Source organism: Rhinatrema bivittatum, chromosome 9, assembly GCF_901001135.1.
Source record: "Rhinatrema bivittatum chromosome 9, aRhiBiv1.1, whole genome shotgun sequence".
NCBI lineage: Eukaryota > Metazoa > Chordata > Amphibia > Gymnophiona > Rhinatrematidae > Rhinatrema > Rhinatrema bivittatum.
In genome coordinates this window covers 25,572,679-25,598,402 of record NC_042623.1, presented here as the reverse complement: position 1 = coordinate 25,598,402, position 25,724 = coordinate 25,572,679, and the positions used below count along the sequence as shown (strand labels likewise).

Sequence of the window (25,724 nt, the reverse complement as noted above, 5' to 3'; positions counted from 1 at the left end):
CTGGAGTGGTTTACAGGCCTCAGACTCAAACAGAAGAACTAGACAGAGATCTGGTCGAAAACATCCAAAAGATGGGAGAGAAGGGAGAAGTATTGATTGTTGGAGACTTTAATCTGCCGGACATAGACTGGAGAATCCCTGCTGCGGAATCTACCAGAAGTAGAGATAGAGTGCAAGGGGCCCTATTCAAACAAATGGTAATATAACCCACGAGGGTGGGAGTTATACTTGACATAGTGCTCACTAATAGGAATGATATCTCTAATGACCAGGTGGGTGCCCACCTCAACACCAATGATCATCAAACAGTATGGTTTGACATCACAAATAGATACAGAGAAGTCACACGAAGACCCGAGTTTTGAATTTCAAAAAATATGGAGTTTGTCGAAATGGGGACATACCTGGAGGTAGAACTAGAAGACTGGGAGAAAATGGGAGAGGTGGAACAATAGTGGGCCAAACTAAAAGGAGCAATTACAAAGGCCACCAATCTATATGTTAGAAAAGTAAACAAAGTAAGAGAAATAAGAAACCAATCTGGTTCTCAAAGGAGGTGTCTGAAAAAATAAAAGCAAAAAGAACAGTGTTCAAGAAAAATAAAGGATCCCTAAAAGAGGAACACAGAGAAGAATATCTGGTGAAACTCAGGGAGACAAAGAACTCAAGAAAGCAAACAGGCAGAAGAAAGGACTGCCAAAAAGAGATAAAGCAAGATGACAAAACTTTTTCAGATACATCGGAGAAAGGAGAAAGGTCCGAAGTAGTATAATGAAATTGAAAGATGACAAGGATCAATGTGTGGAGAGTGACGTAGAAATGGAAGAAATATTAAACAACACTTCAGTTCGGTGTTCAATAAAGAAGACTCTGGAGAAGGACTGTTGCTAGTTAACAAGACTGTGGATGGGGGTGGAGTAGACAAAACTCCATTTACAGAAGAGAATGTATGGGAAGAGCTAGGAAAACTGAAAGTGGACAAAGCCATGGGGCCTGATGAGGTTCATTCCAGGATATTGAGGGAGCTCAGAGATGTGCTGGTGAGTCCACTGCATGACCTGTTCAATAGATCCCTGGAATCGGGAGTGGTGTCGAGTGATTGGGGAAGAGTGGTGGTGGTCCCGCTTCACAAGAGTGGGAGCAGAGAGGAGGCTGGATACTACAGGCCATTTAGCCTCACCTCTGCGGTGGGAAAATTAATGGAGACTCTGCTGAAGGAAAGGATAGTGAACTATCTACAGTCAGGACCTTCACCTGGTGAATCCATACTGAGGCAGCATGGATTCACCAGGTGAAGGTCCTGTCAGACAAATCTGATTTTTTTTTGATTGTGTGACTGAAGAATTGGAAGAGTGCTCGATGTGATCTACTTGGATTTTAGCAAAGCTTTTGATATGGTCCCACATAGGAGGCTTGTGAATAAAATAAGAAGCTTGGGAATGAATGCCAATGTGGTGGCGTGGATTACAAATTGGTCGACAGTTAGAAGGCAGTGTTTAATGGTAAATGAAGCCTACTCTGAAGAAAGAACAGTGTTAAACAAGGATTGGTGTTGGGGACCGGTCCTGTTAAATATCTTTATGAGTGACATTACAGAAGGGATAGAAGGTAAAGTTTGTCAATTTGCAGATGATACTAAGATCTGTAACAGAGTGGACATGCCAGAAGGAATAGAGAGAATGAGACGTGACTTAAGGAAGCTTGAACAATGATTGAAGATATGGCAGCTGGGATTCAATGCCAAGAAGTGCAGAATCATGTATCTGGGGTGTGGTAATTCAAAAGAATTAGCATTCTTACATGCTTGTTTTTTCAGTTACAATGTAAACCGAGACGATATGCTAATTCGCATGAATCCCGGTATATAAAAATGTTAAATAAATAAATAAATAAAAGAGCTGTATGTGATGAGGGCGAAGGGCTGACATGCACGGAGCAAGAGAGGGACCTTGGTGTGATAGTGTCTAGTGATCTGAAGACGGTGAAGCAATGTGACAAAGCAATAGCTAAAGCCAGAAGAATGCTGGACTGTATGGAGAGAGGAATAATCAGTAAGAAGGTCCTTGGTGAGGCCTCATCTGGAGTATTGGTTCAGTTCTGGAGACCGTATCTCAAAATAGACAGAGACAGGATTGAGGCGGTCAACAGAAGGGTGGCAAAAATGGTGGGGGGTCCTCCATCAAATGACTTATGAGGAGAGGTTGAAGGACCTAAATATGTATACTCTGAGGTGAGGAGGTGCAGGGGAGATTTAATACAGACCTTCAGATATCTGAAAGGTTTCAATGATGCACAATCGACAAACCTTTTCCATTGGAAAGAAATAAGTAGAACTAGGAGTCACATAATGAAACTCCAGGGAGGACAACTCAGAACCAACGTCAGAAAATATTTCTTCATGGAGAGGGTGGTGGATGCCTGGAATGCCCTTCAGGAGGAGGGGAGAAGACAAAAACAGTGAAAGATTTCAAAGAGGCATGGGATAAACACTATGGATCCCTAAAAGCTAGAGGATGGAAATGAAGAAAAGAATGAAGGGGGGAAACTTGCTGGTATGGTGGTTACTACCCTTAACCAATAAGCCTTCATACTTTTGATGCAACTCCAACATTGCTCTCTGTTTCAACCGCAAGCGGTAATGGGGAGTTGGACTCAGCAACCAACAAGGGTCCTGACCTTGATGGTTTGGGAAACTAAGTATGGGGGTGACATGTAAGGCGCAGCAAATGCTACCATAAGCTTGTTGGGCAGACTGGATGGACCATTTGGTCCTTTTCTGCCATCCTTTTCTGTTTCTTTGCATCCATATCAGGAGTTGGAGGCAGAGAATAAAAACTTTTCAGGCATTGCTACATAATCGAGAGTGCTACCTGCAGTCCCTCAGTATTTCTCTGTCTCTAACAGGTGGTAGACGTGTAATCCTGCAGTCTGGAGTTTTGAACTTAAAAAAAAAAAAAAGGAGACTTACTAAGAGTGTGGCTCGTCAAGGTGTTAGGGTCCTTCATGGGCCATTCCTCGGATAGAGCAAGGCAAGCAGGGGTTTGGATATTCCTGATCTGGCTTGGCCCTCATTTTCCAGAGGGAGGGAAATCCAGGGGTCCTGGTTCCCTCGCTCCCTCTGTCCTCTGTCCTCGCTCCCTCTGTCCTCGTCCTCACCCTCAAACATCAGCATCCAGAAGCAGGGAAGTATTCATTTTCTTTTTTGGCTTACTTTGTTTTTTGGTCACTGTTGCTTTAAAAAATAAGAATAAAAGGAGAGGAGCTTGGCGGCAGGGCACCAGGAGGCCAGAGGCGCGGGTGAGTGGGGACGCAGTCAACTCAGCCACTGTGCCGGGTGCTGGGGCAGTGCTGGAGGTGTTTAGTGTGCTGGCTGAGGATTCCTTTAGCAGTAGGATCCTAAATTTACTGCTGACTGTAGCATCATGGTGCCACCCACTGAGCACGAGAAACTGTTGGAGCTGCAGCCTGAGACAATCGCACCTCAATGCAGCTTTGTTTTGCCCCAATTGTGCCTCTGGAGCGGTAGGGCCCTCCGTGGAGGTCACTGGTGGCGGTCGCTCTACCCAGTCATCCTGTCCCGTGCAGGAGACTCCGGGGGAGGGGGGGGGGGGAGCGGTCAGATGAGACAGTGGCCATGTTGCCTCCATGTGGTAGAAGGCAGTTTTCTACAAGGGAGCCATAGGACTCTCTCCCTCCGCTTTCTTTGGTGGATCAGTGCCCTGTGGAGGACAGGGAAGGGGGAGAAAATGATGGAGGTGCTGGATCAATAGTCCAGTGATACTGAGGACTTCTCTGCAAATTTTGTCCTGCTACTCCATAAAGCCTATTTAGCTAAAAGGGAAGCAGGATCCAAGTGCTCTGCCCCTCAGAAGTCCCAGCGCTTGGCTAAGAGGCCTAAGGTGGCTAGACCCTGGGGGTTGGGGGGTAATTCTTCGTCTTCTGGAACTGGGTCATCCCTCAGGTGATGAGGATGACACCTCTGATGAAGAAGAAAGTGCAGAATGTCTACAGGAGGGTCTGGGGGTTGATCTGGACAAGGATCCTGTGGACACAATAGCGGATACTATGCATGATGCTGAGGAGGTCCCAGTCATGGAGGGCGACTATTCTAGGGTGGTGAGATTGTTCTGTAAAGAGGAACTGCGGCCACTAATCCCCCAGGTGTTTGAAGAGCTGGGGATCCAGGTCACGCAAGATGATTCAGACAATGAGGGAGTGAACCCTGTTCTGGATGGACTATGTGGGCCGCCTAAGGCCTTTCCTTTTCCAAAGAAAATGAAGAAGTTAGTTGACCAGGAGTGGGAATCTCCTGAGGTGGACCTTAAGGTAGCCAGGGGTATGACTAAGTTATATCCCTTGCCAGAACAGACCTTGGAGCTTTGGAGGGCTTCCTAAGGTAGATGCAGCAGTGACCAAGAAGATGACCATTCCAATTAGCATCAGTAGCATGGGTTAGACTTAGTTTTTGGGTACTTGCCAGGTTCTTATGGCCTAGATTGGCCACTGTTGGGAACAGGATTCTGGCCTTGATGGACCCTTGGTCTGACCCAGCATGGCATGTTCTTATGGAGGGATTAGAAGTTGGAGATTCTATTGAAGAGGCTGTTTAAGGTCTCAGCTTTAAGCCTTCATGTGGCGGTCAGTGGGAGCCTGATTCAGGGAGCCTGCTTGTGCTAGTTGCAGAAAGCACAGGAGAAGGAGTCGGGGGCTGTGAACAATTCCAGACAGGCCACCCGGTAGAAAGCAAGAGTGGCCTATGTGGCCAATGCCCTCTGCGACATGGTTTGGACTTCTGCTAGGAATATGGTTTCCGCAGTGGCAGGGTGGAGACTTCTGTGGTTGCAGAATTGGTCAGGTGGATGTGTGGTCTAAAAGAGCAGCTGTGTAACCTCCCTTTTAAAGGAAAACTGTTGTTCAGAGAGGATCTGGAATAGATGAAGAAGCAGTTGGGGAAGTTGAAAGAGAATAAGTTGCCCGAAGATAAGACTGGCAAGAAAAATTTTCTGCCACGTGATCATTTTCGAGACGCAGGGAGGTTTCGCTCCAACAGGAGTTCTATGCAAAGTTATATGGAAGCTGTCGGAGGGAAACTATCCCTATTTTATGAAGCATGGATCAGGATCACATCAGACTAATGGGTTCTGGAATTTTCACGCCTGCTTAGAGAAGCCTATGTGGTCTCCTGTTGCATTTCCCGTGCTAAATGAGAGGCAGTGTAGGACACATTACAGCAGCTACAACGCCTGAACGAGATTGTTCCGGTTCCCACTCAGGAGCAGGGACTAGGGAGGTACTCAGTGTATTTCGTTATTACCAAGAAAGAGGGGGTTTTTCGGCCCATCCTTGATCTACAGAAATTCAATGTGGTGCTGCGTATGCTGCGCTTTCGTATGGAAACTCTGCGGACAGTGATAGCAGCAGTTTGCAAGGGAGAGTTTCTGGTGTTGTTGGATTTGACAGAGGCCTATCTACATATTTTAATAAGATATGACCATTGGAGGTTCCTATGGTTCATGGTGCTAGGAGAGCATTTTCAGTTTCGGGCTCTTCCCTTCAGGTTAGCAACAGCGCCATGGACTTTCACAAAAGTGATGGTTGTAGTGGTGGTGGCACTCAGGAGTGAAGGAATCCTGGTGCACCATACCTGGATGATTGGCTTATCAGAGTGAAGTAGGAATTGCAGTATCATCACTCAATTTGATGTGTCATAGAGTGGCTGTGCTCATTGGGCTGGGTGGTGAACCTGGTGAAAAGTCACCTGGAACTTTCCAGTCGTTGGAGTATCTGGAGGCTTGATTCAATACCAGCATATAAAAAGTGTTTCTTACCGTGGAGAAGGTGCTTAAGTTGCAGGCTCAGGTGCTTTGACTTCTGTGGCTTTTGGTTCCCAGAGGCTGGGATTATTTGCAGGTCCTGGGTTCTATGATGTCTACACTGGAGTTGGTTCCATGGGTGTTCACTCACACGCGATCTCTCCAGAGGGCACTTTTATCCCATTGGAGTCTGCTCTCGGAGGAATTTCAGCTTTCTTTGCCACTTCAGGGGGATTCCAGGTCCAGTCTCTCGTGGTGGCTGTCTCGTCCCAATTTGGAGAAAGGGTTGGACCTGGAGGTTCCGGACTGGGTGGTGATGACCATGGATGCCAACCTCAGAGATTGGGGGGGCAATATGTCAAGGACAGCTAGACCAAAGTTAGTGGTCACCAGTGGAAGTGTCCTGGTCAATCAAACTGTTAGAAACAAGGATGATTTGCAAGGGGTTTATCGCCTTTCTTCCGCATATTCAGGGACGGACAGAGCGAGTGTTCTCAGACAACCCAACGATGGTGGCATACTTCAATCACCTGATGGCTCAGGAATTTTTATCTGGGCAGAGAAACATCTAGCGAGAGTAGCGGCATCTCACATGACCAGAGTGAACGATGGGCAGGAGGACTATCTCAGCTGACAGCCGCTGGATCCGGGAGAGCGAGAGTTGTCGACGGAGACCTTTGCCCTTATCCAGATCAGGTGGGGCAAGCCGTAGCTAGACCTTATGATGGTTTGAGGGAATTAATTTTTTATTTATTAAGCTCTTATATACCGTCGTTCAGACTGGCCATCACAACAGTTTCCATATATAAAAACATAAATAACAATAATAATAAAAAGAGCAATTATTCATAAAATATCACAAAATAACTCAAAAATACACTAGATAAGAAAGATAAAAAAATAAATACATATTTAAAATAATTCATAAATGTGTTTAAAAAAAAAAAAGTTTTCTCTCTCTCAGATGTTAAAAGGTTAAAATTAAGCGCCTCATGTTCGTACCATCCCATTAATTAAAAATGGAATGCCAAGGTGAAGCAGTTTTCAGCCACCAGAGGGAATTCTGCTCCGAGGGAATAGATAGTCTAATTCATCCGTGGCCGACGAAGCTTCTGCTGTACATGTTTCCCCTGTGGCCTTTCATAGGCCGGGTATTGCATCACATCGAATCTCATCCAGGCAGGGTGGTCCTATTAGCACCAGAGTGGCTGCGCCTGTTGTGGTTTGCATATCCTGTTCATCTCGCTATAGACAATCTTATTCGCTTAGCCCATCTGCATGGGCTGTTACGACAGGGGCCCATCTTTTCAGAATGGGTGGATCACTTGTCTTGTGGCTTTGCTTTTGAAAGGTGACTGTTTTGCTTGAAAGGGTATGCAGAGCCTGTGATTGTGACTGTTTCAGTCTAGGAGGCCTTCCACTTTTGCCTTGTATCCGGGTTTGGAGAGTGTTTGAGTCGTGGTGTTTGGAGAATGGGCTGGAACTGTTACAGGTAGACATTCTCAGTCTTAGCCTTTTTGCAAAGCAGCTTAGCGGAGGGACTGGCCTATAATTTGCTCCGAGTACAGGTGGCAGCCTGTCTTTGAGGAAAGCTGTATCTCATCCTGATGTCGTGCGTTTTCTGAAGGGGTGAAGCATTTGTGCCCACCAATCTGGAGGATGTATTCAGAGTGGAACCTTAATCTGTTTCTTCGAGTTCTTTGTGGATCTCCCTTTGAATTGATGAGAAGGGCCTGTTTAAAAGATCTCACCCTGAAGACTGTTTTCTTGGTAGCCATTTGTTCAGCTAGGTGAATTTCAGAGCTTCAAGCGTTATATTTGTATTTTATTAAAATTAATCGCTCATGCATAGACCTTGAGCGATTTACAAAATAAACATATATAATAATTGCAATTGCATAAAGTACAACATGTCCCGACAGGCAAAATACAAAAAAAGAAAAAAAAACAACCCAATAACCAGAATCGATCTTGGAAGCTGAATCTTAAAATTCAAAGCATGACTTTTCGCAAATGCTAGACTCATCAGAAATGATTTTAGTGCTGTTTTAAATGTTTTAGTACACTCCGTTAGTCTCAACGCTGCAGGCATAATGTTCCATGTAGCAAGCACAGCCACTGTAAAAGCACAGTCTCTTGTTGCTGATAGTTTGGCTACTCGTACTGTAGGCACCTCAAGGATTCCCCTTTCTTGAGATCTTAAGTTCCTAGTAGATTGGTATCTCTGTAAAAGGAAGTTTATCTAGGGCAGAGAGGAAATGCTGAGAAGTTTGTGAGTAAAGAATAGAATCTTAAACTGTATTCTAAAGTGGACAGATAACCATTGAATATGACAAAGAGTTGATATAATGTGGTATTTAACACAAACCTATAATAATAATATATATTTTATGGCGAGAACAAGAAGCCACCATACAGTAGAAAAGGATCAGTTCTCTGAGATAAATTACTGATATCAGGCATTAAAAATTTCTAAACCAATGACTGTTTATTTTCATAATAATATCCCTTTGATAGGATAGCATTATTATTTCTACCTCATGTATATTTTAATGAAGTTAGGGTACTTGTAAATCATGTGATTTCTTGTAAATTGAGCCCAGAGTGAGAAATACAACTTAAGTTAAACTTAAAACTAAGCTCATATCTTTTTGACCTTTGACCTACATGTTAGTATTTCAGCATATTTTGTCATGTAGTCTATATTCTCAGTACAGTAATAATACTGTAATACAATAGCTTCATAGGGACAAACCTTTTCAAAGTTACCCAACAAGGGGAGGAGTTTCAATTTCAGGTGCTTCCATTTGGGCTGGCAATATTCCCTCACACTTTTCTAAGGTGATGATGGTTGTGGCTGTGGCTTTGCACAAGAAAGGTAATCTGGTACACCCTTATTTGGATGACTAACTTATTTGAACAAAGACAAGGGACATTGCAGAAGTTAGGATGGGTCATAAATTTTGCCAAGAGCAAACTGCTTCCATCACGGAGTTTGGAATACCTGAGGGCATGTTTTGAGACTAGAGTAGGCAAGGTGTTCCCATACTTTGACAAGATGTTAAAGCTGTAGGGGCAGATTCTCCACTTGTTGGACTTGAGGATACCCAGGACTTGGGCTTATCTTCAAGTCCTGGGTTCCAAGGTGTCTATGCTAGATCTGGTTCCTTGGGCATTTATTCACATGAGACCATTACAGAGAGCTCTTCTGTTACTGTGTAATCCTCAGTCTGAGGTATTCAAGGTCAGGTTGCTTCTGTCTGGGGAAACCAGATCAAGTTTTTCCTGGTGGCTCTCACAGGACAATTTGTCTAAAGGAGTGGAGTTAGAAATTCAGGATTGTATCCTGTTCACAGATGCCAGTCTGAAAGGCTGGAGGGGCATAGGGCACAGGGCCTGTGGTTAGTGTCGTAAGCCTTGTGGTCCATCAATCGTTTGGCAACAAGAGCGATCAAGAAAGCCTTAGAGCTCTTTCCTCTGGTAGGCTGAAACAGGGCAGTGAAGATATTGTCAGACAATGTGACAACAGTGGCATACATCAACAGACAGGGGGGCATGAAGAGCCTAGTGACCTCCTTAGAGGTCAGGATGTTGTTGAACCACCCAACGGAACATCTGATGGTCTTGTCAGCATCTCATGTGGTTGGGGTGGAGAATGTGCAAGTGAATTTTCTGAATAGGCACTCTCTAGACCCCGGAGAGTGGGAACTGGCACATGAAGAGTTGTTGCCAATCAGATTTGATGGTGACAAGAATGAATGCCAAGGCTCTGTGGATCTTCAGTTAATGACGGGAGACAGGTTTGGAAAGTCTCCATGCATCTTCCCAATCGTCCCTTGGCCTCTGATAGGCAGGGTAGTCAGGTGCATAGAAAGAATCAAGGCAAGGTAATCCTGGTGGCTCTGAAGTGGCCCTAGCAGCTGTGGTTTGCGAATCTGGTGAATCTCAAGTTAGAGAGTCTTTTAGGACACTGTCATATTCTCAGTTTGCTGTATCAGGGTCGATTTTCTTGGAGCAGGTGGATTGCTTTTATCTCATGGTCTAGCGTTTGAAAGAAGAAGGTTGAGAATAAAGAGATATTTAGAAGATGTCATGACCTTGCTTCAAGCTAAGAAGCCCTCGACCTCTCTAGCAAATGTGTGAGGTTGGAAGGTGTTCAAGTCCTGCTGTCAAGAGGCAGGGAATGTCCTGATTCATGCCTCAGTTCCATGAATACTTTTCTTTCTGCAGAAAGATCTAGTCCTGTGCTTTCTTAAAGTACAAGTTGTGGCATTGGCCATTTATAGAGAGAAAGTTCATAAGACTTTATTGGCCTTGCATCGGGATGTTTTGAGATATCTCAAGGGAGTACAGCATTTCTGTTCTCCAGTTTGGTGGGTAGTGCCGCTGTGGAATCGTAATTTGGTGTTGATGGCCTTGTGTAAACCACCTGTCATGTGGGCTGGGGTCGGGAAACACTTCACAGGCAGGACAGGCTGGAACTTGAGGTCAAACACAAGCTGAAAATTGTGGACAGACAGACTGAGAGCAAAGGTCTGGGTACAGGAACATGCTCAAGACTGGATACTAGAACAGGCAAGGAGCTGAGGACTAGATACTGAAACAGGCAATGAGCTGAGGATGGATACTGGAACAGGAGGGTGGCAGGATGCTGAACAAGGCTGGAATTAGATACCGACACAGGCTTGGATACTGAGCAGGAAGTGGGCTGGATATGGACACAGGCTTGGGCAAGGCAGAGCAGGGAATGGATGCTGGGGACTGGACTAGGCAGGATATGACGAGACCAGACCAAACATTTTGGCCCAGATTTCTCTCCCCCATATCTTTGGTCACATGCAGAGAAGAAGCCCAGCAGAACCTGCCTAAGGTTGACCACGTAGAACTTGCAGCTCAATCAGAACTTGCCTCTACTTTGCTGTCTGCCATTTATTATGAAGGGCAGGGATCGGAAGCTCTGGTGTCATAGGCCTTCAGTCATAGTGGTTGGGTTTATTGCCCTAAAGACCATCTTCTTCATCTTAGCTTAGCAGCAAAAAGATAATTTGGGGCCAGAGTTCCCTTGGAGTCTGGTCCAAGTTTGTCCTTGAGCCAACTGATAGTTGTGCAATAATGACACTTAAAACACCTTCCTTCTCTGGACTGTGACTGCTGCTTCCATGACATGGAGCAGCTTGTATAAGAACTAACAAGAAGGGAAACTATTTTAGACCTAGTTCTTAGTAGAATACAAGATTTGGAGTGAGATGTAATAGTGTTAAGGCCACTTTGCAATAGTAATCGCAAAATGATCAAATTGAATTAATAACTGAAAGGAGAACACTAAAGAAATCTACTACAACAGCATTTAACTTTCAAAAAGGTAACTATGATAAAATGAGGAAAATGGCTAGGAAAAAACTGAAAGGAGCAGCTGCAAAGGTTAAGAATTACATCAGGCATAGAGGTTGTTTAAAAATACCATCTTAAAAGCCCAGACCAGATGTATTCCACACATTAGAAAAGATGGAAGGAAGGCTAAACGACTGCCAGCATGGTTAAAAGGTGAGATGAGAGAGGCTATAATAGCTAAACAGACATCTTTCAAGATATGATAAGGGATCTGAATGAAGACAGAAACAGCATCAGCACTGGCAAGTTAGAATCAAAGCTTTGATAAAGAAGGCAAAGAGAGAATTTTAAACTAAGCTTGCTGTAAAAGCAAAAACTCATAGTAAAACCTTTTTTTTAAGGTACATTTATTTTATTTATTTTTTTATTTAAAAGAATGTATATATCGCAAATTGAACAGGATCTGTCTGGCTAAGCGGTTTACAAAAAAATAAACATATATAATAAAATACACAAATTAAAACAGGTATAATATATCAAATAAAACAATATATCCAAAACATTAAAACTAATAAAAACTGCGAGGGAGTCAGTTGGACCATTAGATGATCAAGTAGTAAAAGTGGCACTTGGGAATGTCAGAGCCATAGCAGAGAGACTAAATGCTTCAGTCTTCACTGAGGAAGCTATAAGAGATACCCATGCCAGAATTGATATTCAAAGAAGATGATTCAGCAGAACTGAATCAAATTTCAGTGTACCCGGAGGATGTAATAGAGCAAATTGACAAACTAAAGAGTAGCAAGTCACCTGGACTAGATGGTATACATCCCAAAATACTGAAAAATGAAATTTCAGACCTGCTATTAGTAATTTGTAAACTATGATTAAAATCATCTATAGTACCTGAAGACTGGAGGATTGCCAACATAATGCCAATTTTTGAAAAGGGAATGAGGTGTGATCCTGGAAACTATAATAAGTCTGAAGTCTGTCCCAGGCAAAATGATAGAAACTATAATAAAGAACAAAATTTCTGAACATATAGATAGGCATAGTTTAATGGGACAAAGCCAACATGGATTTAGCCAAGGGAAGTCTTGCTTCACCAATCTGTTACATTTTATTAAAGATGTAAATAAACATGTGGATAAAGGTAAGTCAGTTGATATAGTGTATCTGGATTTCCAGAAAACATTTGACAAAGTCCTTCATGAAGGAGGAAATTATGACAGTTATAATTGTGTTTAATTGCAATAAAACTTAATTAAAAAAAAAAGGTCATGGGATAGGTGATAGAGTCCTATTGTAGATTGAGAACTGGTTAAAAGACAGAAAACAGAGCATAGAGAACATAAGAACATGCCATACTGGGTCAGACCAAGGGTCCATCAAGCCCAGCATCCTGTTTCCAGGCCATAAGAACCTGGCAAGTACCCAAAAATGATAAATGTCCTGAATGGAGAAAGGTGAATAGTGGAGTGCCCCAGGGATCTGTTCTGGGACCACTGCTTTTCAATATATTTATAACTGGAAGTGGGAACAACGAGTGTGGTGATCAGATTTGCCGATGACATCAAATTATTCAAAGTTGTTAAATCACATGAGGATTATCAGAAATTGCAAGAAGACCTTGCAAAACTGGGAGACTGGGCATGCAAATGGCAAATGAAATTTAAGGTGGACAAGTGCAAAGTGACGCACTTAGGGAAGAGTTTCCCAAATTCAAGTTGATTTTTAAAAGGTCCACGCACGCAAATTTAGGGGGTTATGAGTGTGGCTGGGCCCTTTCTAACTCCCAATACGCCGAGAAGTGCCAGGCCTGAAGAAAGGGGCGGGCCGCGACAGCACCATTAAATGATGTTTTGGGGAAGTGTGTGCCGGCAGCTGGCCAGCACGCGGAGTTTACTTCTGCTCCAGAAGAGCAGTAAGTATAAAAACAAAAAAATTGGGGATAGCTAGGGTAGGTTTAGGGGCCGGGGAGGAGAGGGGAAGAGGGAAGAAGGATAGGGTTAGGGAAGTTCCCTCCCAGTCCGCTCCCTTATTGGAATCCGAAAGGATCATTGCCGTACTACAACTCCAGGAGGCGTAAAGATGTCATGCTGCACCGGATGGGTACAACCGGTCAGATTCAAGAAAATCTCTTTGTTTTGCTCTACAAGCTGCTTTAAGTCAGCTGCCTGTGCAGTGGACAGCTACTCTCTAAAACAGGGGTCGGGAACCCATGGCTCGCGAGCCAGATATGGCTCTTTTGAGGGCTGCATCTGGCTCGCAGACACACTGCGAGCCAGATGCAGCCGCGAGTTCCCGGGGTGCGGGAGAGAGAGAGTGAATGAGCGAGCAAACACACAGGCTTGCTCGCTCATTCACTCTCTCTCTCCCCCATCCCGGGAACTCGCGGCGGCAGCAGCCTCCTCCCAACGCTAACCTCTTCATTTTCAGCCCTCGCGGAGGCGGAGTCCCATCGGCCGCGGTTGAAGCTCTTCATTTTCCTCCGAGCCGCGCTGCAGTCTTCTTTTCTTCGGGCCGATGCCGAGCGCACTAGCGTGGCCTCTTCTTGCCGCGCACGCACCCGATACTCTCCACTTCCTCTTCCGGGCCGCGGGGGCCTGTGTGTGTGTGTGTGTGTGTGTGTGTGTGTGAGATTGCATGTATGTGAATGATTGAGAGCCTGTACATGTGAAAGAGAGTATGTCTGTGATTGAGAGCCTGCCTGTGAGAGAGAGAGCATGAATGTAAGTTTACCATTGGGAACCTGTATGTGTAAGTTTGTGATTGAAAACCTGTTTGTGTGAAAGAGTATGTGTGTATGATTGAGATCCTTTGTGTGTGAGAGAAATCATGTGTATGTATGATTAAGAGCCTGTGTGTATAAGTAAGAGTGATCATGTGTGTCTGTGTGTGATTGAGAGCTGGTTTAGGTGATGGAGCATGTGAGTATGTGATTGAGAGCCTGTGTAAGTGAGAGAAAGAGAGGACATGTTTGTAAGCATGTGAATGAGAGTCTGTGTGTGAGAGAAAAAGACAGCATGTATTTATGTGATTGAAAGCCTGTGTGTGTGTGTAAGCGTGAAAAGATAGACAGCATGTGTGTAAATGTGTAATTAAGAGCCTATATAAGTGAGAGGGAAAAAGCATGTGTATATGTGAGTGACTGAGAGCATGTGTGTATAGGTGTGTAATTGAGAGCCAGTGTGAGAGAGAGCGCTGGTGTGTGACTGAGAGAGGAGAAAGTTCCAAGCAAACCACCCCGCCTCCTGCTAATTCAGAACAATCTCAGGACACCTGGATATCAAACGTTCCCAGGTATGCAGAGCAAAAAAACTTTTGTATCCTTATTATTTTTCATTACTGGGTCTTTGTGTCTGCTATTTTGAAATATTTTGTTGGTATCTGGAAATGTTTTATATGAGTTTTTAATTATTGGATATTCCACTCATCAGCTGTTTCGAAATATGTTCTTTTTGTTAGTACAGTTTTACTGCTGATGATTTTATATTTCTTGATTTGTTTTATAAGGATGGGTGATGTTTCTTTTTTCCTTTGTAACACTGCATACAGAGACTCTGGCTTGTTGCAGTTTCCAATTCAGTTTTTTTCTGCATGCTTCTTGTTATGCGTTTTGGTCTCTTTATTCTATGTTAGGTGAGGGACAGCACGTGATTCAGGTGAGGTTTTCTGCTGGCGTGTAGTTTCTGTGTAGGACTCTATAGCAGCCTGGCTTGGTCCGTTTTCCTAATAGGAGATGTATTGGTGTCTTAAGGCCTGGTGTAATATTTTCAGAGACTTATTGTACTTTAAAAGTGTGATCTTACATAAAATGCACACATTTACTTGTATTTAGTTTTAAACATATTGTATGGCTCTCATGGAATTACATTTTAAAATATGTGGCGTTTATGGCTCTCTCAGCCAAAAAGGTTCCTGACCCCTGCTCTAAAAGGAACTTGGGCTCCGTCCATTTCAGGTCTGACCTCTGGGCACGCTCTCCTTCTTGTACCCCTCCACACTCCTGTACAACCCACTTATTCAGGAGGTTAACGTGGTAGATTTGAGTTTTCTTTCATTTATTTGGCTGGGCTATTTTGTAATCCACATGCCCTATTTTCTCCAGAACGTCATAAGGCCCTTGCCAATAGGCTAACAACTTGCTTTCCCAAGACGGGAGGATGACAAGGATATGGTCTCCTGACTAGAATAATCTTTGGATATGGGGCAATTGTAACCCCTGGCTTGGGTAGCCTGGCCTTCTCTAGACATAGGCAGGCCACCTCCCCAGCCTTTTGCAAAGACCCATGCCCCTGTGCCCAGGGCACAACAAAATAACATGGCACTGGAAGTACTCAAAAAGGGAAACCACACAACCACCTGAGTGCCAAAAAATTAAAAACAAATTTAAGTGTAACCCTCATAGATGAGCAGGGCATAAAGCTAGAAGAGCTTTTTATAAACTGTTCACTTATAGAGATGCAACTTTTTAGTTGTTGCCAAGTGTAGCTGTGACCCCATAGTATATATTAAAGCGACACTTATCCTTTGAAGACACAGCACCGTGTTTCGAGGACTTCGTCAGGGGCTGTTCTTTTAAGTGTCTGTATGAGAGAGTTTTTTTTCCCGCTATTGCAATGTGGCTATGGCGCTGAGACGCCGTAGCCACATTTCTAAACCCCATTCTAAAACCAATTCACCTAGGATTCCTTTTGGGTTTGTATATTAAGGAGGATCGGGTGAGATAGCTGTTCCCAGTGCTTTAAGGTAGTCAGAGTTTTTTTACATCCTTCCTCACTGTAAGCTTTTTTGTCAGAGAATCAGAGCCACTGTAATACTGCTCACTCGCATCAGTAGTATACAGCTTCTAGCTTTTGTCAGCTGGAGAAACTCTTCTAACAAGGTGCCTGCATTTTAGCTACATCCCTCATAAACACTTCTCCAGCCCAGTGTATTTCAGTGAAAGATTTTGGTGTATCCCATATCTTCTCCTAAAATATTCCTCAGGGCTTTACATATGGGCCGATATAGTACAGTGCGCTCTGGTGGAGCGCACTGTTAGCCCAGGTTTGGACGTGCGTTTTCGACGCGCAAGCTTTAACCCTTATACAGTAAGGGGTAATAGCGCGTCGAAAATGCGCGTCCAACCCCCCCGAAACTAACAGCGCCTGAACATGCAAATGCATGTTGATGGCCCTATTAGTTATTCCCGCGCGATACAGAAAGTAAAATGTGCAGCCAAGCCGCACATTTTACTTTCAGAAATTAACGCCTGCCCAAAGGCTGGCGTTAATTTCTGCCAGCACTGGGAAAGTGTACAGAAAAGCAGAAAAAACTGCTTTTCTGTACACCCTACAACTTAATATCATAGCGATATTAAGTCGGATGCCCCAAAATTTAAAAAAAAAAAATTTAAATCAGCCGGTGGCTCGCGGGTCGGAAGACAGACGCTCAATTTAGCCGGCATCCGTTTTCCGAACCCGTGGCTGTCAGCGGGCTCAAGAACCGACTCCGGAAAAATTGAGCATCGGCTGTCAAACCCGCTGACAGCCGCCGCTCCTGTCAAAAAGGAGGCACTAGGGACACGCTAGTGTCCCTAGCACCTCTTTTTACCTCGAGCCCTAATTTGCATCTTCTTCCCCCCTGAATTGCGTGCCCAGGAGAGCGGGCGCTTGCCTGCTCTCCCGCGACTTTTACTGAATCGGCCTGATAGTGATATTTGGGTAGGCAACAGTGAGGGGTGCTGCTGAGCAGGAGACTGCAGGTTTGTCTATCAGATCTGACTCTATCTCCTTGGGCTGGCAGGGATGGGGATGTCATAAGAATATAAGACTTGCCTTGCTGGGTCAAACCAAAGGTCCATCAAGCCCAGTATCCTGTTTCCAACAATGGCCAATCCAGGTCACAAGTACCTGGCAGGATTCCCAAGGGGTAGACAGATTCTATGCTGCTTATCCCAGGAATAAGAAGTGGATTTCTGCAACTTCCACCTTAATAATAGTTTACGGATATTTCCTCCAGGAACTTGTCCAAACTTTTTTAAAATGCAGCTAAACTAATAGCTTTCACCACAGACCGCAGCAACAAATTTAGAGCTTAATTATGCATTGAATAAAAAAATATTTTCTCTTATTACTTTTAAGTGTATCATCTAGTAACTTCATTGAGTGTCTTCTGTGTCATTGAGACTGAAGAAAAGGAAAGGCTCCAGCTTGGGGTTATTGAGGATTCTAATAGTGATTTGTCCTCTCCCATCGTGTTAGTGCCGAAGCCAGATGGGAGTATAAGATTCTGCATTGACTTTAAAAAAGGTTAATGAGGTCTCAAAACTTGATGCTTACCCATTGCCATGAGCAGATGAACTGATTGAGCATCTGGGATCAGCCCAGTTCATATCTACCCTGGACCTTACAAAAGAGTATTGGCAGGTGCGTCTAATGCCAACGGTGAAGAAGAAGACTGCATTGTTGATGCCAGGTGGACTTTTCCAGATCACTGTCATTCTTTTGGACTCCACAGTGCCCCTGCAATGTTTCAACGCATGATCGAATGCCTGCTCCTTCCACATCATGGGTACGCAGCTGCCTACTTGGATGACATCATGGTGTACAGCCCAGATTTGAAGACACATCTAAGCCAGCTCCAGGCCATGCTAGCCAGTCTGAGGAAAGCAGGACTAACAGCTGATTCCCAAGAAGTGCTTGCTGGCAGGGCAAGAAGTCCAGTATCTTGGCTATACCCTGGGGAAGGGCAAGGCCCATCCACAGATCAGGAAGATCAAGGCAATCACCTAGGTGCCAGTCCCACAAAGAAAAGCGAAAGTGAGAGCATTCCTAGACCTTACAGGATACTACAGAAGGTTTATCCTCATTTATTCTAAGAAGGATAGAGCCTTTCACAAGGATGTTGTTGAAAGCACCAGAGAAGGTCCACTGGTCAGCTGAAGTAGAAAAAGCTTTCAGGGCTCTGAAAGAAGCAATATGCTCTGAACTGGTTCTGATAAGCACAAACTTCTCTGAACTCTGGTGCAGACCAATCCCTCAGAAGTAGACTTGGGAGCCATGTTAGTCCAAAAGAAGGATGGTCAAGAACATCCAGTGGCACTCATTAGCCAGAAGTTGATGCCATGGAAAAAGCGTTACTCAACAGTTGAGAAAGAGACCTTGGCAGTCAAGTGGGTCTTAGAGGCCTTGTGCTATTACCTGCTGGGATGGCAGTTGATGCTCATAACTGATCACCAGTGCTCCTATGGATGAATACAAACAAAGAGTCCAATGTGAGGGTGATGAGATGATTCCTGGCCCTACAGCCCTTCAACTATAAAATATGACATAGGGCAGCTAGGGAAAACACCAATGCAGATTTCCTGTCTAGTGAGGTGTCCCTAGTATGGGCAGGCGCTCATCCCGACAAGACTGAGCTGAGGGAGAGATTATGTGAGGAAGTATACAGAAAACTTCCTCAGATTACCTTAAATGACCTGGTATAGCTGTCCCACCCAATCATTCTTAAAATACAAACCCACAAGGAATCCTGGGTGAAGGGAGAAGGCCCTTACCAGAATTTAAGAATGTAGGGCCTGGAAGGTTTAGAGAGGCTCCGGGGAGCAGGCAGACACCCACCCTTTGTTAGAGCCTACTACGTTTAAGGATTGTGAGTGACGAAGTTAAGACCTGCACGTTCAAAGATTGTGAGTTAACCCAAGTTAAGGTGAGCTGCACTATTTGTTTTTGGTTTGTTCACTGTAAATAAGTTGCACAAAAGGGAAACAGCCAGAGCTGCCTTCTTATTCTTTCTGGCTGCTTCCAAGCGGCTATCGCCCAGGTTACCACACTCACTTATATAATAACAAGCCGTAAAGCCCGTTAAAACGGGCTACATCCCTCTGTCTCTCACCTCCCCCTCATTCTCTCTCCCCTCACTCTTCACCACCCCCCTCCCCCACCCACTCCTCTCCACCCTCCCTCTCCTCTCACTCAGTCCCCCCTCTCCCTCACTCCCTCCTCTCCCTCACTCCCTCCCACTCAGTCCCCCCTCTCCCTCCCTCCCACTCAGTCCCTCCCTTCACCCACCTCCATTTCCTCCCAGCGCCGTAAGCGCGACTTCCCGCAACCCTCACCCGGCTCCATTGACTCCTCCCGCTCCTGCCGGCAGATCTCAGGGGGGGGTGTCACTCCCGCGCGCGCGGCAGTGACCCCCGCGAGATCTGCCGGCAGATCTGGGGAGGAGAAGTAGCGGCACCGCGCGCGCGCGGCGCCGCTGCTTCTCCTCCCGCTCCTGCCGGCAGATCTCGGGGGGCGCGGGAGTGACACCCTCCCCCCCCCCCCCCCCCCCGAGATCTGCCGGCAGATCTGGGGAGGAGAAGCAGCGGCACCGCGCACGCGCGGCGCCGCTGCTTCTCCTCCCGCTCCTGCGGCCCCACCGCCATTTTTTTTTTCTGATCGACGTCCTTGCCCGCACATGCGCAGTAGAGCTGCGCTCTACTGCGCATTTGCGGGCCGTCGGTCACAGGCCATTTATTTATATATAATAATTATCTCTGTGCACATGGTACTATACAAGATAAAAAGCTCTATGCTCCAAAATGTTTACATTCCATGTTGAAGCAGATGAAATTTAAAGCGACTTGCTTAATATCACAGTGAATGGTGAATAATGATTCTAGGTTTGCTGTGCTGTGGTGCAATCACTGTGCTATGTGTGTAAGAACATAAGAAAGTTTTGCTGACCTTCCTATCTTTTACTCCTCAGTGACACAGACACTTTAGTAGGACTACCCCGGCCTATCCATGAAAGTGTGAAAACCCTGAAACAGGTAAAACACAGGCTAAAAGAACATATGGATCTGCAAGTAACTTCCCAACCCTTGATCATCATCTCTGAATCTTGCTTTTTATGAAGGGGGTTTCCTTTTTCTTCATATTGTTTACCTTGTCTTTTTCAATGTAGCTAGATATGTGATTTAATTAATTTATTTATTTAAAGCATTTTTCCATTGCCTAACAGATAAAATCTTCCTAAGCAATGTACAACATAATTGAAGCATTATTTAGATACATCTCAGCAATAATCAGAATTTAAAGTGCATATCAATTTAACCTTACTCAATAATCTCCATCATGAGGCAAGTTTTTAAAGCCTTCCAGAATTTTAACAAATCCGTCTCCTCTCTTAAACTCAATGGAAGACTATTTCACAACTGTGGAACCATCCCTGAAAAAGATCTAGCTTTCAGGTGAAAATGATGAAGCGCTTTCACCACTTGGCCCTTTAATAGTTGTCCCTTCATTGATCTCAAATTTCTGTTAGGTCTATACCAACTCAGATGATTCTCCAACTGCTTTGAGCCTATTCTTCTTAATGATTTGAATGCCAGAGAAAGATTTTTAAATTTACATCTGGCATTCACTGGAAGCCAGTAAAGACTTAGTAACAATGGGCTAGCTGGAGTTCTCCTAGTTCTACCTAGTACTTCTTCCTTCTGCCATTAAGCATCTATACACACCTAGAGTTTGCAGGTTGAAATCCTGCCATATTTGACTCAACCTTCCATCTTCTCAAAATGGTCTCAATCATAGGTGGGAGGATGAAGAAGACTAGGAGTTCTTCAATTTTCTTCTAGCTGTTCAACAGCTGTCTCTATGGTAATCCAGAGGAAGGCCAGACAATTCTGCAACAATGAAAATAAATTCCTGCCATATCCCCAAACTTGTCAATCAATTTAAATCTGTGAATCTAACTACTGTATTTCATCACACAATCAATATCTTTGGTTCAGTTTTGTTTTGAAGTTTAGTGCTGTTGTCAGCTATAATTAGATGATAATAATTGTTCCCTGTGCGTACCCGAATCAGTCCAGATTCCTGGGTTCTGTCCACTCACCAGCAGATGGAGGCAGAAAAAGTTCCAACTGACTCCGCCCCTTCCATGAGGTGCACCTACAGTACGTCAGTATTTTTCTGCCTCCAGCAGATGGTGGAGGTGCAAAACCTACAGTCAGGATTTTAGTCAGTTTTGAAAAATACAGACAAAATAGATATGTTTGTTCATAAAATTTTTTTCTGGAAGCAGGGCAAGCGGAGACTAGCCTCCCAGGGAGTTGGCAGGTCCTGAGGGGACCATCCTCCCTGGTATTTGAGGCTTTTGGCTTTAGGGAGTGAGAACCCTTGGCTTCAGTTTGCTGCAGCTTTTGGGGTGATACCGGAGAGCCCGGTTCACTCACCTCGCGGAGCAGAGGACCCAGCTTCTTTCAGGTCGTATTTGGGCAGTCGGCAGACTTTTTCTTTCGCTTTCATTTTCTCCTCAGCCGGCTCATTTTTTTTCACAAATGCCGTGTGGTCCGGTCTGCCGTGCATGTGGAGACGCACGGGCTAGATTCTCTCGAGACGGCCTATGCTCCTCCTGCCTTCCCGGGGGGGAGGGATCTTCAGGGGCAGCTGGGGGTGTTATTTCTTCCTCGCTCTGTCGCTTTCTCCACAGCAATTAGCCTCCGAGGGAGGTGATTGTTTTGCTAATTCAGCTGCTGAGGAGAGTCCTGAGGGGACTTCAGACTCCTCTTCTTCCTTTTCTTCTGATTTTATTATCTTTTTACATAAAGCTTTTAAGGCCAGAAAGTCCTCAAAAAAGAATTCTGAGGGGATTTCTTTTTCAATACCAGTGTCTTAAAAGGCAGCTTCTAAATGGAACAAATCCTCACGGGGGATGGATGTTCCCAAGCTTAAACGCTCTCTTAGGACTCCAGTGTCTCAGCACATACCTGACACTTCTTCTGATACCTCAGAGTCAGACCCAGGGGGACCCAAGCGACATTCCTCCTCAGGACCCTGATTCTGCTGCTGGTCAAGATCCCTTACCCTCTCAGGGTCCTCATGTGGTTGAAGGCGATGATCCTAAGGTGGTCTGCCTCTTTAGGAAGGATGAGCTTCTTCCTCTCATTCCTGCGATTCTTGAGGTGGGAATTGATTCCCTGCCAGAGGATTCTCGTATGGGTTCAATTGACCCTGTCATGGTTGGTCTTTGTGGTACCACTCGGTCTTTTCCTTTTCATCTTTCAGTCACAGACTACTTATTTCGCGAATGGGACACGCCTGACTTGGGATTAAAGGTCAGCAAGGCCATGGATAAGCTATATCCTCTGCCTGAGGATGCTTTGGACCTTTCCCAAGGTTGATGCAGCGGTCTCTGCTGTTACCAAAAAGACTACAATTCTGGTTACCGGTACTACAGCTCCCAAAGATCTTCAGGATCAAAAGTTAGAGGTACAACCTAAAAAGATTTTTGAAGTTTCGGCTCTTGGAGTCTGAGCTGCTATGTGCAGTAGTTTTTCTTTAAGAACAGGACTCCGCTGGGTTCAGCTCCTGCAGAATAATTCTTCTCTTTCTGAGTCCAAGGCTATTCAAGCTGGGCGTTTGGAAGCCACTGTTGCTTACAGTGCTGAAGCTCTTTATGATTTGTTACATACCTCAGCCAGATCAATGGTTTTGGCTATCTCTACCCGCAGACTTCTCTGGTTAAGACACTGGTCTGTGTGAAGGAGCGCAATTTAATGGACCTTCGTTGAATGAGAAAAACTGAAACCTTCTAATTAACACTGCCAGCAGTGAATCGCATTGAAACGCACAGCCATCTTGAATGTACTAACATTTGAACCGCAATGGCATGCACTACGCAATTACGTGCTTATGTACTGACATTCAGTGGAACGCACCACCATTTTGTAATTCTAATAGTTTGTATTGTATTAATACGATCATCGCTATAAAATGTCTAACCTGTCAATTAAATGACGAAACAATAGTCTGATTATAAGCTACACCTACTTGAAAACCACGCTAGAAAATGCTGGTTCAGCGATTTGTAGAACGCATGTGTAAAAGATAAGAGATGTAGAATGTATAAGAGCCATCTCCTGAAGGGGCGTGGCATGCAGTTGTACTAAGCCTTTGTCTTAGCTGCATCTTGCTGGCAATAAAAGTCTATCTTTACGGATCAGTTCTCTGGGCCTTCTTTCTGACTTTTAGAGACGGTTACATGTGGATGTCTCTTCAAAAGCTCAATTGGGATCTTTACCCTTCAGGTAAACTTCTCTTTGGGAAGGATCTTGAGGACTTGATTCATTCCTTAGGAGAAAATAAGGTACATCGTCTGCCTGAGGATAGGCCCAAGACAAGGGGATCGTTATCTTCCAGATCCTTTTACGAGGAAACCGTAGGTTTTGCTCCTCCCGCTCTTCAGGTTCTTCTTTTCGCCAACAGCCTGCAAGACAGCAATCTTGGCCTCAGTCCTTTCGAGGACGTCGTTATGGGAGACCTGGTCCCTCCCAGTCCTCTGGTGGAGCGAAATCTTCTCATTGAGATGAGGCTGGTCCGTTCCTTGGTTCTGGTAGTAGGAAACAGATTGTTGTCTCTCTATTTCGAGGAGTGGGCCAAAATAACATCAGATCAGTATGTCCTTACTGTGATAAAACAAGGCTATGCCTTAGATTTTTTACGGCGCCCTCGCAACCGTTTTCTCGTCTCTCCATGTTCTTACACTCAAAAGTGTCAGGCGGTGCGGGACACCTTACATTGTCTAAGAGAGCTCGGGGCCATTGTACCAGTACCTCCATTGGAGCGACAAAAGGGTCGTTATTCCATCTACTTCATCGTACCCAAAAAAGAGAAGGCACATTTCGTCCCATTCTAGACCTAAAAAGATTCAGTCGATGTCTGAGAATCCCAAGGTTTCGCATGGAAACCTTAAGACCGGTCCTGGCATCCATTCACAAAGGCGAGTTCCTAGCTTCTTTGGACCTGACCGAAGCATATCTTCACATAGGAATTTGGTCCGACCATCAGAAGTTCCTGCGGTTCTTGATTCTGGGGGACCACTTTCAATTTTGCACTCTTCCTTTCGGTCTCGCCATGGCACCCAGGACCTATACCAAAATAATGATTATAGTAGCCGCACAGCTCCAAAAAGAGGGATTCTTTGTTCATCCCTACCTAGACGATTGGCTCATTCAAGCGAAGTTGGAACATCTCTGTCGCTTGACTGTGTCTCAAGTTCTTCAGCTTTTGCAGTCATTGGGTAGGGTTATCAACCCAGCAAAGAGCCACTTAGTACCATCCCAGTCCTTGGAGTTTCTGGGAGCCCTGTTCGACACCCGGCGGGGGAAAGTTTTTCTCACGGAACAATGGATCATCAAACTACAGTGTCAAATTCAGATCTTGTTGCCCAAGTCTCCTCCCAAAGTCTGGCATTATCTACAGGTTCTAGGCTCCATGGCCTCCACTTTGGACTTAGTTCCATGGGCATTTGCTCATTTGAGACCACTTCAGTCAGCATTACTCTCCTGCTGGAATCCGGTGTCGGAACAATTTCATCTTCCCCTTCCTCTTACAGACTCTGCTCATTCCAGTCTCGATTGGTGGCTCCTATCGCAGAATTTGCGCCGTGGAGTGGACCTAGAGGCTCCAGTTTAGACAGTAGTCATGACGGATGCCAGTCTGTCCAGCTGGGGGGAAGTTTGTCTCAACAGGTCTGTTCAGGGGCAATGTTCGCCGGAGGAATCTCGTTGGTCGATCAGTCGTTTGGAGACCAGAGCGGTGAGACTAGCCTTACAGGCCTTTCTACCGCTTCTTCAGGGGAAGTCAGTCGGAATCCTTTCCGACAATGCGACGACAGTGGCTTATATCAACCGCCAAGGGGGAACCAAGACCCAATCGGACGTGTTTGAGGCTCAGCTATTGATAGCATGGGCGGAACAACATCTCCTTCACATTGCAGCTTCTCATATTGCCGGGCTCAACAATATTCAAGCAGACTTTCTCAGTCGCCATTGTCTAGATCCCGGGGAGTGGGAACTTTCCGAGCAGGCGTTTCATCTCATAAGCGAAAAGTGGTCCACGCCAAGCATGGACCTGATGGCAACGTTCCGGAACTCCAAGGCTCCACACTTCTTCCTTCAACGTTGAGAGCCAGGTGCAGAAGGAGTCGATTCCTTGGTTCTTCCCTGGCCAATAAGCATTTTGCTTTGTGTTTCCTCCTTGGCCTCTCATCGGCAAAATTCTCTGGTGCATAGAATCTCATCCCTCGGAGGTGATTCTGGTAGCTCCGGAACGGCCGAGACGTCCTTGGTTTGCAGTCCTTGTCAACCTCATAGTGGACAGTCTGCTTCACTTTCAGAACCTTCCGAATCTTCTTTGCCAAGGTCCTGTTTGTTTGGAAGAGGTAGATCGCTTCTCTCTAGCGGCATGGCTTTTGAAAGGCGGTGCTTGAAAGATAAGGGTTATTCTGATGCGGTGGTCGCTACTCTTCTCAGGACAAGAAAAACCTCTACTTCCCTGGCTTATGTCAAGGTTTGGGGAGTTTTCGAATCCTGGTATGAGGAGAATCAGGTGGTTCCTACTCGGGCTTTGATTCCTGACATTTTGTCTTTTTTGCAGGCTGCTCTGGCTAAGGGCTTATCTTGCAGCACTCTCAGGGTACAGGTGGCAGCTCTAGGTTGCTTCCATGGGAAGATAAAAGGAGTTACCCTGGCATCCCATCCTGATGTGGCTCGTTTTCTTCGGGGGGCAAAACACTTGCTTCCTCCTTTCAAAAATCCTTGCC

The 25,724-nt window shown here is 45.1% G+C and overlaps 1 protein-coding gene across 6 annotated transcripts in view; it reads left to right on the top strand.

The window, feature by feature from the left end:
* Nucleotides 1–25,724, top strand: part of STRIP2 (striatin interacting protein 2) — a 216,229-nt gene that overhangs the window by 92,214 nt on the left and 98,291 nt on the right. For all 6 annotated transcript variants that reach the window (XM_029615800.1, XM_029615797.1, XM_029615799.1 and 3 more), the window contains one exon: nt 19,884–19,947. In XM_029615800.1, the coding sequence (XP_029471660.1) occupies nt 19,884–19,947 (64 nt within the window). The remainder of the gene's footprint in view (nt 1–19,883; nt 19,948–25,724) is intronic.